Source organism: Fundulus heteroclitus, unplaced genomic scaffold (assembly GCF_011125445.2).
Source record: "Fundulus heteroclitus isolate FHET01 unplaced genomic scaffold, MU-UCD_Fhet_4.1 scaffold_170, whole genome shotgun sequence".
Classification (NCBI taxonomy): domain Eukaryota; kingdom Metazoa; phylum Chordata; class Actinopteri; order Cyprinodontiformes; family Fundulidae; genus Fundulus; species Fundulus heteroclitus.
This window is the reverse complement of record NW_023396582.1, coordinates 25,924-41,512: the sequence shown is the minus strand read 5'-3', so window position 1 is coordinate 41,512 and position 15,589 is coordinate 25,924. Positions and strand designations below refer to the sequence as shown.

At 42.2% G+C, this 15,589-nt stretch overlaps 1 protein-coding gene across 1 annotated transcript; it reads right to left on the bottom strand.

Moving 5' to 3' along the window:
* Window positions 1–14,291, bottom strand: csnk1da (casein kinase 1, delta a). The gene is made up of 9 exons (XM_012880783.3): window positions 13,805–14,291; window positions 6,990–7,100; window positions 6,043–6,191; window positions 5,633–5,861; window positions 5,375–5,545; window positions 5,141–5,289; window positions 4,653–4,821; window positions 4,417–4,529; window positions 1–2,329 (listed from the first exon to the last, which is right to left on the bottom strand). The coding sequence occupies exons 1-9, from the start codon at window positions 13,878–13,880 to the stop codon at window positions 2,279–2,281; spliced, it is 1,218 nt and encodes a 405-aa protein (XP_012736237.1). The 5' UTR covers window positions 13,881–14,291; the 3' UTR covers window positions 1–2,278.
* Between the last annotated feature and the right edge of the window lie 1,298 nt (window positions 14,292–15,589).

Here is a 15,589-nt window from a genome sequence, read left to right as displayed (position 1 = left end):
TGCACACATACAAGTACTTTTTAATTTATTTACACAATTTTAAAATACACAAATACAGTGGCATTACAACTGAAGAGCAAAATATTAAGATGGGAGTGAAAGTGTGGAAAAACAGAAGAGATTCCCATGATTCTACAGTATAAGATACAGCGTGGGACCTGGATCCAGTACACCTAGAACCTTTATTGGACAGTTGGTGACAAAATAAGAAGCTTCCTGCCAGAGGCAGACGCCACAGAAAACTATTCCATGGAAACATGTACTTGCATTAGTCATAACCATCCTCTGTGAGACATACAAGTTATTCTATCAATTTGTTTTCAAGTCCACAAAGTGAAACATATAGTGAAAGAAAAAGGTGGTTGCAGGAACCCTAATGGAGTGAAGCATTCCCAGTCCCTCTATGAACAACTCGTCCACAAGCCTACAGCAGCTCAGTAGGACGTGGTAAACAGGCATATCCTATACACAACAGAAGGAACATGTACAAGTTACAACTACAACCCATTCCCGCATCTACAGAAAATGGCCTACAAATACTTTGTATCGGTCTATCACATCAAGGAATTCCTACTTTAAAATCGGCAGGTTGCAGATCAGATCACCAGGAGCACCAAAGCTTGGCGCTCCAGCTGGAGACTCAGCCATGACCACCTTTCACTACGCAACACTCAATCCACAGCTCCTAAAAACCTCCTTTGCTTCCGTAATGCCGGGCTTTAAACAAAGCATGTCCATTTTCTATCTAAACAGGAAGGCGTGAGCCGTAACAGAATTTTAAACTAGATCACCACAGTACTGGAAAAGCTTTGAAGTCAGTAGCAGGTGGGAGATTTCCGATGTTCAGCCTGTCTGTTCAAAGTTGACTTTAAAGGATTTAAGGGGTTCTTTGTGATAATCATTAAGCCCTTGGTTGTTATTAGAACTGTCCCAGACTCCAAATGTCCTTTCTACAAGAATGTCCTTTTAAAGCCAAACTATTTAGTTGTTAACAAGCATCTAGAATCGGTTCGTCCACTAAGTCCTGAGAACAGAGTTTGTCAGCTCTCACACTGTCCCAGCCACGCATTCATCAACACTCATCACAACATTAATGACATTTATGACTTTAGCTATACGAGTGAAAAAACGTGCAATATCCTGAAATCACTTCCAAACCTCCTCTGATGCTGAAGTTTATCTAGAAAATGGACAAGTTGTGCTTTGGAGAAAGAAAAGGTGTTTTACTCAGTGGAAGCAGAGGGACACAGGTCTAAGGATGAGGCTAAAGATGCTGTGGACTTAAAAGCTTACAAAAGGTTTACTTTTCTATATATATATTTATATATATAAAAAGAAATGAACAAGGTTATCCCCCACATGTGAGCTTGGAAACCCCTAGGACAAAACCACACAAATACACACAAAAGCCACATCACTATGCACTGAGTGAAAAGGAAAACATCAGAAGTTTGGTGTGGACAGACTGAGCTCCTGACTCACTCTTCCATTCACAGCTTTTCCCACAGCAGACAACCTGAAGACAAACTAAATGTGCTGCGCCTTTATGATATTACAACATCGTCCTGATTCCAGCAAACCTGAGGACATGGACAGAAACAACTCAGACATCCACATGTTACCCTACCTTGACTCGTCATACACCTGAAAAGAACAAAATAAGCAGGTGTTGACGGCGGGTATGAAGTATTTTATAGAATACACAGAGTTTAGGCACTGTGCTCAAAAACCGCCATGATGGATTCATTCTCCATCTGACTCTTATCAAAGGAAATCCAACAAATTAACATTTAACAGACAACACATTCTCCATTTTCATGCTGATCAGCTGGTGAAGGAGATGTTTTTATGCTAAAAAAAAAAGATTAAAAACAAATAAAATCAAAAGTTGGGAGGAAAAAAAAAAAAAGATGCCAGAGAAAAGTGAATCAATGGCTTCATCAACAGCAGGGAGGAGTTTTTACATCTTCCTTGAGTGAGGAAGAGGGGCTGCTGTTGCTTCTACTTTACCAAGATGGTTGTTAAGGCAACCAAACAGGTCTCCACCTGCCCATCTCTCTCTCCCTCTCACACACAGACACGTACACAACCTGCTGACTGTGCATCTCTTCTCATATTAAGTGAATAGATGTACAGGCAGACTGTGGTGCACTGGCGAGCGGTTCTCGGTGTCATCTGAGAGTCCAGCTAATCTTTATGAATATGTGTGTGAGAGAGTGCGTGTGCTGCAGGGGATGCATGTTGAGGCGTCCTCAGTGGATGTGCAGAGAGGAAGATTTCACCGAGGAGCTGCAGACTGGAGGCCGCTTGGTGTAACCCGGGACAGGGCCTGGAAAACAACGACATTGACCTTAAACACCTGGAACCGAAAAATCCACTAGAAGCAGGTTCATTCAAAGACTCATTAACACTTGAATATTTTCAGTAGAACTGGCCTGGCCTGTCTGATGGAGAGAAAGGGTTACCAAAAGGGACAGTGGGGATTTCTGAGAGTTGGATTCTGTAAAGTAGTAAAGAGGAATAAACATCTGCAGGGAATCAAAGTCCTAGAAAACTGCCCAGCACAAAACTAATTCTACATTAGGAGTAGACAGGCATCAGATCACAGACCAGCACCAAGGCTTCACATTTTAAACCTCCACACCAGCCCTTCTCAGGCCCAAACAGTAAGGTAATGCAGGCCAAGCCCACTCTAGAATGACAAATGTGTAAAGTTCTAACACATCAGGGCTGGACCTTTCCCCTGATGTTCATCTTAGCAGTAGACAGCAGTGGGTTCTGGGTTTCTGGACCCGCTCAGCTCTCCCTCAGACTGACGAACGACTGGCAGAGCCCTGACTGCAGCCCAGTGTAAGAGGTGATTAATAACTAATGTGCAAAGCTCAGTTTATCAAGCAGGAGAAAAGCTTTATCTGTCAGGTTTGTCTGTGGATGTATAAACTGCAAAGAGAACGTGATCTGAAGTCCAGCTAACAAAGCAGAGAGGAAACCTGCCTATCCATTCTGTCAAGTCCTTTATCAACAAAGATCCTCTGCAGAAGGAGATGTGAGCCTCCTGACTTTTTCTAGCTGCATGTGTGAAGGTGCAGAGTCAGATGTTGGAACATTTCATCAGCTTCGTAAGACCCAGTTAACTCTATCAGAACCCTGTCCAGAGACTCCCAGGAAACATAAGCTTAGACCCCGGCAAAACACTAAACTGATCCAGGACATGCCTGCACACGTCTGAACCCAATCACCAAACTACTGGGGACCATGTTTACTCAGTTTGAAGTTCTATTTTCCTCCTACTGTTCTCCAATTCTCATAGTTTGTTGTTATTTCAGCTTTTATCTTTTTATTCTCTGTCTTTTTTCTCTTCATAGTAGGTACACCTGGTCTGGCGTTCTGTTAGCTGTGACATCATCCAGAGAAGACGGATCATTGCCATTATCATAAAACATAGAAAGTACTCCTGGATCAATATGTGTTTCTGTGTCTCTGCTCTGTCTTCTCTAAGCCCCAGTGGGTGGAGGCAGATGAGCGTTCACACTGAGCCTGGTTCTGGTTCTGCTGGAGGTTCTCCTCCCTGTTAAAGGGGAGTTTTCCTCTCCACTGTCGCTTCATGCTTGCTCAGTATGAGGGATTGCTGCAAAGCCATCAACAATGCAGACGACTGTCCACTGTGGCTCTACGCTCTTTCAGGAGGAGTGAATGCTGCTTGGAGAGACTTGATGCAACCTGCTGGGTTTCCTTAGAGAGGAAACTTTTTGACCAGTCTGTATGATTTGATTGAACTTAAAGTGCCTTCAGATGATGTGTGTTGTGAATTGGTGCTATATAAATAAAATTTAACTGAATAACTGAAAACTGTTCATTAATTATTAGATACATTTTAGCTTGTAAAACATGAAAATCTGACAAATGCAAACTGACTAAACTATTGTTTTCAGGCAGCCTGTCATGGCAGACAGCCGTTTCTGCCCTGGTTTGTATCCTAGGTTGTTTTCATGTCACACTGACTTGCTGAACTTTAGGTTCAGAGGATTTATTTTATTCATTTTGGTGAGTTAAGAAATGTGCTGTATTTGATGAGGCATGGAGTCACGAAGCTGGTCAAGTTTGGGTTCAAGTTTCTTGCTTGTTTCTTGTGATGGTTGTACTTCACTGTCAGGAATGAGAGCAGCTTAGGGTCACTTCATGCTTGTTAAAACTTTGACTAGTGGAGAAAGAAAAGAAAAACATGGAGGACAAAAGACCAAAGGGGAAGTGTGTCCCAACAGGAAGTGCTGACAATGTTCCGTGCTTCCTCTTTGCTGTGCAAATGCTCTCCTCTGACTCGTCTCATACTGACAGACGTATCTGTCTGGGTTGACCTTTTATTTTGTTGATTTAGATCTATTAGTTCTGGATCCTGCTCTAAGCCGAGTGCTTTACCTGTGAGGTGGACATGCGAGAGGTGTCCTGACGTCCTGTCAGATCTGAGGAGGAGATGTTGACAGGTGCTCCACGATGAAGACGCATGCTCACCTTCCTCTCCTTCTCCATTCCTAAAAACAAACCAGAGACAAGCGTTTGGGGAAGCCTCCTGCAGCTACCTTAACGGCAGTGACTTCAGCCTGGGAAGGCTCTTAGAGAACATCCCATCTAATGGAAGGAGGCCATCTGCTGACCTGTGTGTGAAGCAGGGTTGAGTGGGGAGGGGGCTGCCGTGTCCTGAGGTGCCCTAGCTCTGCCTGAAGCAGAAGCCATGCCTCTGGCTCCAGGATTTCTGCTGTGCCTCAGTCTCTCCTCCCGCTCCCGACGCTCCCTCTCTGCATCCTCCACAGCTCTGTTGGCACCCTGACACACAACACACAGGCTGCCATTACTCTCCAGGGAAGTTTAGGCATTTTCTACCAAACACAACCAACTCTGACAGCACAAGCTGCTATTAAATCTGGGTTGAAGCAACAAGATGCAGGAGGAAAAGGAATCCATGCCTCATTTAGAACTTTTCACCAAAAAACAAACCAAAACAGGATGTCAAATCACCCCACGTGAGCTTTATGTAATCTGAGGTATTTGTACGAGCCCCCAATTATCCCCAATATGCGACATTCAAACATGTGATGACATCACTAACCAGGGAAAAGCCTTGGGTTGCTCAGACACAACTTACAAATTTGAGCATGTTCCAGTCAAAGACGTAGTCGTAGGAGAAGCCCTGTCGGTGGAAGAGGTTCCTGAAGAGCTGGCGCAGGTACGAGTAGTCGGGTTTATCATCAAACCGGAGAGAGCGGCAAAAGTTCAGGTATGTAGCAAACTCGGCTAAAGGGAAGAAAGAAGAAGAGGAAAGGTCAGAGCAAAGGCCATCCTGGGGCTGTTTTACTAACATATGAGGCGTTTAGCTTACAGGGGTAGCCTTTACACAGGACCTCGATGGGGGTGGACATTTTCTTCTCACTGATGCGTTCGTACTTCTGCCTCTTGGTGGCAGCTTTGAGGCCTTGCCAGGGAAGGGAACCCAGGTTAAAATACATGAGGACGTAGCCCAGCGACTCCAAGTCATCCCGTCTGGATTGCTCTGTGTGGAAGAGGCGGAGCGGGGACAGCAGGGGTTAGAGAACTGCAGGAGCATCCATGGTAGTCACAACATGGGGGCATGTCTCACCGATGCCAAGATGTGTGTTTATGGAGGCATAGCGGGCCGTGCCAGTCAGGTTCTTGTTTTCACGGTAGGGGATGTGCTGGTGTGTGCGAGCGTCACGGTATTTCTTAGCCAGGCCAAAGTCAATGATGTACACCAGGTTGCCCTTCTTGCCCAGCCCCATCAGAAAGTTGTCTGGCTTCACGTCTCGGTGGATGAAGTTCTTCGAGTGGATGTATTCAATCCGGCTGATCTACAAGATAAGTCAGGCAAATGTTACCAACTAAACACGATGAGATCGAGTCTGCACAGCAAGTTCCCATCAACCACTGACGGGACCGTAAAGCCTTTGATCCACAGCTTCCACACATCCCAGTGACGTTAGGACAGTTTTAGGCAATGATGTTAAATAAGGCGCATTTCATTCCTCTCACCATCTGATCAGCAAGCAGAAGGACCGTCTTCAGGCTGAACTTTCGAGAGCAGAAATTGAACAGGTCCTCCAGACTGGGCCCCAGAAGCTCCATCACCATCACGTTGTAGTCGCCCTCAGCCCCGCACCACTTTATTGTTGGGATCCCCACTGAAAGTAAACAGGCTCCAGTTAGTCCTCCTTCATTAAACAGTAGCTGAACAGCAGAAAGCTTCAGTCCCACTAACCTGTGGACAATTTGATCTGGGGTCAACGGAACCAAGACAAGTCATTTTAAAAGCTAGTTTTGTGCTTTCAACGTTTTAGCTCTTAACATGACTTAGAAAATGTAATGAACTTGAACATGAATAATTTGTTTCATCCATTTAATATTTAGGAGTAAACTGGTGGGAGAGGAACATCAAACACATTTTCATGGTCTTGTCATTTATTTTTAGCAAAAATATAGACTCACTAATTTGTGCTTTTGTGTTTTATTAACAATTCTGGGCCATGAGATTGCATCAAATGTTTGGCTGGGATTGGCTGTGGCTAATGTGAAACTGAAAACATGATCATTATAAAATGCTCTTTTCCCCCCACCAAATAACTTCATTAAAGGTGTAACTTCTTAACTGAGGCAGTCTGGAAGAAAATGACTTCCTGTGTAAATGTTTTCTGATCACCACCTTCACTTCTACAAGAAAGAACTTAAACAATAAACAAGTGTTGTGCTGGCGTTCTCCAAATGTAGCCTGGCTGTAAAATGAATGTTGACCGGTTCAGCTACAGTAAACCTAATCTTGTTTCACCCACCGTTAAGTCCTTCTCTTCTGCTGAACCAGCACGCCAAGTTAACATCCTTTATAGGTGATGACTGACAGCGGGAGGCTTTATGGCCTCCACATATTGCTAGCTTTAAGGTGCAGATGGATCTGTAGGTGTACGGTGGATTTCACTGTGTCGTACCTCCGCCTTGCATCATCTTGTAGATTTTGCTTTCGATGTGGAGCTGTGGGTGTTTAGTCTTCACACATTCCAGCTTGATGGCCACCTCTTCTCCCACAGAGATGTCGGTACCTAAACAGACACACACAGCGAGTTTAGCTGGATCCAAACGGGCCACAATTAGTCAACGAGACCAAAACACGTCTCCATCTAATCATAGAATCTATGACACCGTGTCAAAGACTGAGCCAAGCTTGCTAATGGTGCTAAAACACCAACATTTTTCTGTTAACTCAGAAATATTCCTCCATACACATTTCAGAATGACATTGTCTAAAAGTCGGTGAATGTGAAGCAGCAGTGAAGCAACCAGTCCATTTCCCGCCACATAGATGCTCATCTCCCTTGTTCACACATCAAGGGATTCTGGGAAAGGGCTCCAAAACAGACACGTTTAAGTGCTGAGGTTGTTAGTCTTCCTAAACATGGTAATGGAGTCCAGTTAGCCACCCCCCTCCACACACACACACACACACACACACACACACACACACACACACACAGAGAGAAACCCGACACCGGGTTACGTAATCCCATTACTCGGGCTCACATGTGTGAACACACAGTCCCAGCAGAAAGAGTTCAGCCGTTCTGATGGAACTTCATTGATTTCTCTGCACGTCATCTGGCAGCCATCACGCAGCAGGGTGGGGCCGACAGCTGCCAGCACCACTGTGTGCATGTGGATTCTCAACAAGCAACAGATACTTCATCCAACTGGCATACAGAGGCAGCGTGGGGGAAAACACGTTTCGCTTAGCATTTCCTGCATTCTGATTTTAGGAAAATACACGCTGGAAGAAGCACAAATTGAATGTGTTAGTTTATTTAAAGGCCATGTTCCACATTTACATAACAGTCGTGGAGCTGTAGGTGTTGGCGGGTAGAAAGGGATATTCTTCAACACAACCCACCTGACTTGCAATTCTGCTTCTAAATAAATTATTCAACAGTAGAAAGAGACTAAACTGAATAATCCAAGCAGTTTTACTGTTTACCCTGGTGCGTTGGGGGAACGGGGATTTGTCTGGACAGATTTTTGGGAATGCAACACTCCCTCCCTCGTTCTTACGCGGAGGGCTGTGCGTGTGATCCCGTGGATGCAGGGTGTGTTTTTATTTGCTGCTGGTGGAACGTGTTCAGACTCATCTCTCTCTGCTATTATTTCATGAACAGCGACGCCGAAGAACCAGCAGGACGCAACGCGGAAATATGCAAAAAGACTGGGACGCCATCACCTTCTGATGAACAGAAAGACAAACAAGTTAACCATCAGTCATCGAAAAAGAATGAAAGCTGTACAGTCAAACGTACAATTATTTGCATTTGTATCATCCCACAAACAAATCTGACTGATGGTGTGTTATATCAGGTACTCAGAGCACCCAACAGCCACCTGGGGGTCAGCAGACCCACTGAGGGACCGCTGATGTTTGCAGACACAGGACAAGAAGCACAATAACCCAAACTCTAAGGGGTCAGAGGTAATAATGCAGTGAAATATTAGCCACTGCTGAAAAACAAACCAATAAAAAGCAGCAGTATCAGGTGGATGTGAGGCTAACCTAAGCACCAGCAGAAAAAGGTGTTAGTTTTATAACTGAATCACCAACAACACGCAGTGAGAGCAGTTCTAAGGAACTGTTGCTTTGGCAGATCTCAGCCTGTGCTTGCGTTAGCTTTCCACCATGCCCTTCCCTTTCAGCATACATGGCTGCAGCGCTCTCGTTTTACTGAGATAGCACAAACAGTATCTGTTGAACAGGTCCTTGTTTTCTTATGAGACCAGGAACAGGCGCCGTTTTAGAACATCACTATCCTTTTGGCTACAACCTTCAATGTTTCGCGGAACTAACTAATTAATGAGTTAGAAGAGGTTTTTGATGGTAAGTGATTCAACACTGAATATTGGCAGAGAAAAAATACTTTTCTGACACAATGGAAACAAGTGGTTCAGGTCAGCCACAATTACTAATAATCATGGAATCCCAGATGTTTTCAAGCCTTCATTTGGCTAAAGAAAATTTGCTCTGTGATTTCCCCATAAAACAAAGGAAAATTTGCATTCTTTAAATTATTTTTTATGCACATATTTAGGGAGAAAACTCAATTCCAATAAACATTTCTAATTATCTAAGGGTGTGAAGAAGGCCCAACAGCGGCTCTTAACAAACCGGACTTCCCACTAAGCTGATAAACTTTTTCAAAGCTACAATAGAAAGCATTCTGTCTCAGCTAACAATGTGGTATGGAAGCTGCACAGTGCAGGACAGGAAGTATTTGGCATAATGTGGTGAGGACAGCCCAGGGGATTGTGGGATGCACGAGTCTAGGGAAGGGCCAGACACGTCGCCACTGATCCCATCCAGTCAGGTTTGACCCACTTCCATCAGATAAACATTTCAGAAACATTAAATCCAAAACTACTGGACTTAATAGCCCTAACCATGCAACATTACATACCACACCTGCTTATTGTGCAAAGTTAACTTAACCAAATCTGCCAGTTTTAAAATTATTACCCCCTCGCAACTTACGCATTGATAATTCAATAACGATATATATCGATCAATAGACGTATCGATGAAAAAAAAAGGGTCAGTAAAAAGTTCAACAGAATAAGTTTTTCTACCTTTTGCATTCTTGCCATGTAGGTTAATACTGCAGTCATTATTCCTACCAACCAATCACAAACAGACCCAGGAATGCTCTGCCCCCTTCAAAAAGTTCCAACAGAATGTGTTCCTTTTTTCTTTTTTACTTGCAGTTTTGGTAAAAAGTTGGTTGAATAAAGGGTTGAGTTTGAATTCAGCGTTTGTGCGTTCCGTGTCAAAATATAGGTCGCTAAGCAACAGCCTAAAATGGCCAGGTCTGCACTTAAAATCTGTTTTGATTTTGTGGATAATTATCAATATCGATCAATATGATTTCTATTTCATTGATATGTTTTTTTTCTATATCGTCCAGGCCTATAAATATATTGATTGTGGTTAAAAATCACTTTTATTAACGTGTCCTGGCCTCGCCATGACTGAGACAGAAGATCTCATATAAAAAGGTCCAAATATTAACCGTGACTGACAACAGCCTGAAGAAGGAGCGGTTTACCCTGGGAACCTGCAGCAACACTCTTCATCACACAGTTTCAAAGGAGACCGAGTTCAAACAGGATCTGCTTTATTTTATTATTAGATGTGTGATCCAGATATTTATCCCGGTGGATTACTACTTAAAAATATCTAAGACAATCTTTCATGTATAGGTATAGAAACATTTACATTTTTCCCTTTATGTTTCATTTGTAATGACGTATGGACATTTACCATTTCTAGCAGATTTCTGTCTAGCATCAACTGGCAGCGGGGGACAGGGGACGAGGGCTAAAGCGACGGCCAAGAACCGAGTCCCTCTTCCAGGCCTTTCTAGGCCGGTAGACTCACTAAAGCGGGCGAAAGTAATCGGTGCGGGCAGGAGCCGAGTAGGATGGGCGAAAACGGGCGTGCCAGTGAGACGGCTGCTTATTTTGCCCTGCTAATGATCAGACAGCCGGTCTCAAACATTTATCACTACTGACAAACACCCAAAGGAAGTTAGTGAGGAAATTACTGGGAAGTCTGCTATATATATCTTCTAAACTTATCTTGGCTTTGCTTGATGTAACAAAAATAAGAACAAAAAAATCTTCCTTTTAGGTTTTTGGACAGCAGAGGGGTAACCGGTTTAACAGAACCTCACACAGCTCTGACTCATTTACGATGTTACAACACATTAGTCATCAGCCGCTGAATGGGTAGGATGGACAGCTGAGTGACGACATAATCACTGTGATTATGTAAACGCTGGCAGCGCTAACTATCAGATTGTACAACAGGTCATGTGGAAGAGAGGCTAGGTCGAGTTAATTAATCCTACCTCTCCAGTATCTGCCATCTACATTAGACGTGGTCCTGGGGAGTTTTAGTAATACAAAACAACTTTACAATATGTCTTTACAATTCACTATCAGTTATTATATCTATTCATTTGTAGATCATTGACGTTTACTTTTATTGTAATTGTACTAGGGCTGGGTATCGATTAAACTTTCAAGAATTGATTCGATTCCGATTCTTAAGATTTTGAATCAATAATTTTCGATTCAATTGAGTCTGATCTCAAAATGGATTGCTAGTATTAAAAACACTTTTTAGACGTTAGTTGAATTCTATGACTGTGTAGTAATGCAACATATTAATACTAGTATCATATTAACAGCAAGTTAAGAAAAAAAAATGGTAGCTAATGGCAGCTGTAAGGACCAAACCCTCTCCATAAATGTTGAGACAATTGTTTTCACAAACATGCTGTGGGGCAGAAAACAGAGACACCAGAGATATCTACAGCTGCTATTTCTATTCAGTTCTATTCCAAAATACGTTATTAAACCAAAATGGAAACTAAATTTGGATACTAACCTGGTGCAATATTAAAAATATGACATTAAATATTCACCTCGCGGTGATGTATAGTGTGTCCATGCCTCCAACCACTAGGTGGAGCTTGATGCTTTTTGTTTTTATCCTGTTGAGGTCTCAGAGCAGAAGAACAACTAATAAACTGACACGGTTGTTAAGCTTAAGCTAAAGTCGCCTCTCGGTGTGCTTTACTGATAAAAACAACATTACAGCTCCCACATACTTGGCCGTGCTGTGTGCAGACTGAGTCACGCAGACTCAGTCGAGCGTATCTGTTGTCTACAAGCGGTGGAACGGATGGTAAAATGTGTGATTAGCTAGCCGAGCATCTAGAGCTTCATTTCTTTACCAGCAGGCTTCCACCTGTCAGTGAGAACAGAGAGGGACTGTGATGCTGTGTGTCCTTGCAACCGCCTTCTTGGAGCAGCTTAATGTACCAAGGTCGGTATCACATATAAACCTGTTCAATGTGAACACTTGTTGTCGCCGAGCAGTTTAAAGTGTGACGCCGCGTACGCTGGCGTAAATAATTTAGCTTTGCGTGTACCTGTCAACGCGGAGTCTGCACAAGTAATGCCAGCTCACACATTTAAGTTCGCAGTGAATTTATTTTTTTTTAAATCGATCTCTTGTAACATGAATCGATTTTTTAGGAATATGAGATTTGATTCATAATTGGAAAAATCGATTTTTTAACACAGCCCTAATTTGTATGTTGTCTGTCGCCTTATGCTACAGAACTAATTTCCTAGTTGACGGCCTATAAAAATAACAGACTCTAGTCAGGTTGCATAAGTTAAAGATTCTACTGCAAAACATTTAAGACAACAATTTTGACAAAAATGCTTGATTACTCAAACATATACTTGTATGTATACATTTTAATAGGGGATTATTGTGCAGCAACAGTTATTGCTATGTTAACCAGTCCCCAAAATGTAATCGTCCCAAAAGGCAGATCAGGGACCTCTCTTTGGGTTTACCAGATCACATGTGATTAAAAAAATTATTGCTTATAAGCCAGATGTTTTTATGGGTTGCACTGTTACTGAAATATTTAGGTAGCAATAAATTACAAAATACAGTATTTCTCTTACACCACACTCAGGCCAATTATACTTGAAAGCATCCATTAAGTCACCCTTAAGTCAAAATTTTAGCTCACAATAGGAGGTCAGATCGACATATCTTCTAAACCAAAACCTGTTCCAGTTTTGTGGCAGAAGGAACCGAGGTTTATGGCAGTTAAAGTTTACACATTTAGATGCCACCTTTGCATCCGCGGCTTTACGCCAGTCTCAACTTTCTGTTGATGTGGACAACAGGTGAAGCTTCAGAACCAGAAATGTGATTAACTGCTGCCAAAATAACCAAAGGTAGAGTTACAGCTTGGTTAGGGTTAACCCGTGATATAACTGGATGTGAATACTAGACTGATTGTGCATTTCCTGACTTAAATTCGGATTTGATCGGGCCCAGTGCAGATGAACTGTTCACCATCATAAGCCATAATAAGGATCCTGTTATCTCTAAAAGCCAGATCAGATCGTGCAACAAGCCTTCGCTTTCAATGGGATTCGACATCTAATCTGACAAAAAGAGCAAAAATATTTAAATCAGTAGATGGTCAACAGCCTCAGCTAGCTGAAGATAGCAGTATGTCACCGAGCAGAGGTGCAGCTATATTTGTACATGTTCGTGACAGCTTGTTCTCAGCTCTACCGGGCCTTCCTATCAAACACAAATCCTCGGATTAATCAGTAAAATAATAACGTCGATACTAATTCGATCACGTACAAGGAAGCAATTACAGTAGATCTGCTGAAGTCGGTGGTAAAACTGGTTTGTTGTGTCAACGAACTGGCACCTAACACCTCATAGACTCTGTCTGATCGGTCACTCTGGTCGGGGGCTAAAACTGGTTTCAGGTGAATAGAGGCAAAAAAACAAACCGTCAGAAATGGCAAAGCTAGCCGAGGACAGCTCCACAGAAACTGGCCGTTTACTTATTTCCTTGAACCCCCCATTCGGACACTGCGTCGGTTTTATAACGCAAGCACACGTTTTAAACCCAAATCTTGTAAATTACATCGTTTAAATAATAAATATGTAAGGCAGGCGACGACAAATGCTAACTTACTTGCTACAGAAACTACTAGCCTTGCAGCTAACACTAACACAGAACACAACAGCTGATCGCCCATTGCCAGCTCCTTCGGAACAACGGAAAGGGGAACCAGTTAGCCAACTTCCTCACAGTTTCCTTACAACGATGACACAAAGACAGACACAAACAGGCAAGTTTCAGGAACAAAAACATACCCAAGTAGATGTCTCCAAACGACCCGCTTCCAATTTTTCTGCCCAGTCTGTATCGGTTCCCGACTCTCAACTCCATGTTTCTAAATCTGTCGTCGGCTAGCAGGCACGCTCGCTAGCTCCAAAATATTCAAAATACGGTCAGCTTTACACGTCAAGCTTGTGTACAAGCAGAATAGAATCAACCAGTCGAACTCTGAGATCCGTTCAACCGAGAAGTTCTGTTCTTCTGTCTCCGGATGAAGACGGCTCCGACAATCTTTCGCCTCTTTTTTTAAAACATTAAAAACATCATATTGCGACAATATGGTGTTTGTAGGAAAGTTTAATCTCTGTACTTTATGCTCTTGCTGTTTTAAAAGTCGGTGCCCCTAAAATTTCCACGGATGAAGATGGATTTTGAAAAGATTCCTTCAGCTATTTGGCACGGTGTAGCTGGCTCCCATTAAACTGCTCAACGTTAAGATCTGGCTCACAAATCTGCTTGGTCTGTGACGTCACTTCCCTGTTAGACGACAAAGCAATGACACGACCAAAGAGCCTGTGGGTGAAGATCCTTCAACAGATACTACTATCAGTAACAAGCCCTGTAGGGGTCTGCACGACGTTTGGTCAAAACAGAAATGTGTTTACAAAGATTTGAGTATTGATCAAATCTGAAATTCACAAAAAAGTGTAAATAATAGTGCGTTCCAGTTACATTCAAATTTGTTCAACACATAGTTACGATTTTCTCAGATACCCCATTAATGACATTTCTTACCGTATGCAACTTTATGGCCAACTGTTTCGTGTACAACCACATTGGAAGGTTTTCTAAATGTTGGGTGTTTCCCCCACCGTGGCCATTCATTTCAGGTTTTCAATGTCCCTCACCAACCCTAACGCCCTTGTTGTGCTTCCTGTGGATGCACTTTAGGGTCTAATCTTCTAGAATCAAAAGGCTCTGGTTTCACTTAACAACAAAAGATCGGCACCTTTGTCCCTCTGGCTTATGTCCATCTTCAAGGGGTCAATAAAACGCACAATTTCCTGGAAAATTGTTTTGTTATTAGACAAATGTCCCCATATTCTTTAGGCTATAGTAAGAAGTAAATTAGAACAAATAGTAACAAAAAGTAAGCAGAATAACCACTCTCTTGTCTTCGTCCTGAAATCAAGTAAACAATAAATACAGCACTTGGTCTTTCGAGTAATTATTAAAACATTAACATGACTTATTATTCGTTATAATAAACGTGATATGCAACACTAGACAAAAGGTGTTGCATATCACGTTTCTACAGTAGTTTTGACATCTATTTTTTTTGTTTTTTTGTTTTATTTTTTTCTTATACTATATATATATATATATATATATATATATATATATATATATATATATATATATATATATATATATATATATATACACACCCACACCTGGACTATATGCTTCGAATCGGACAACGCCCTTTTATTCTGAAAGGAGAAACCCGGAACTAGTTGCTAATTAATTTATTCAGATGTTTCAAAAATATTTTAGGGAAATGTGGGAATAAGGATTTTCTGTCAAGGGTGTACCCACTGAGCTATATTATATGCACGAGTCTCTTTGAAGCCACCAGTCGCCATATTGGTACTCCCTATTTCCCCCCAGTAACTAGGGAATATGTGTGCTACAGCATCGAATAACGAGGATTTTCTCATGTTCAGGGGGGGGCTTAAAACTTTTAAAATGTCAAATGCCATATACTTTTATGTTATGTTCTAAAACTATCATGTACTTAGAAAGTCATGTCCTGAAAT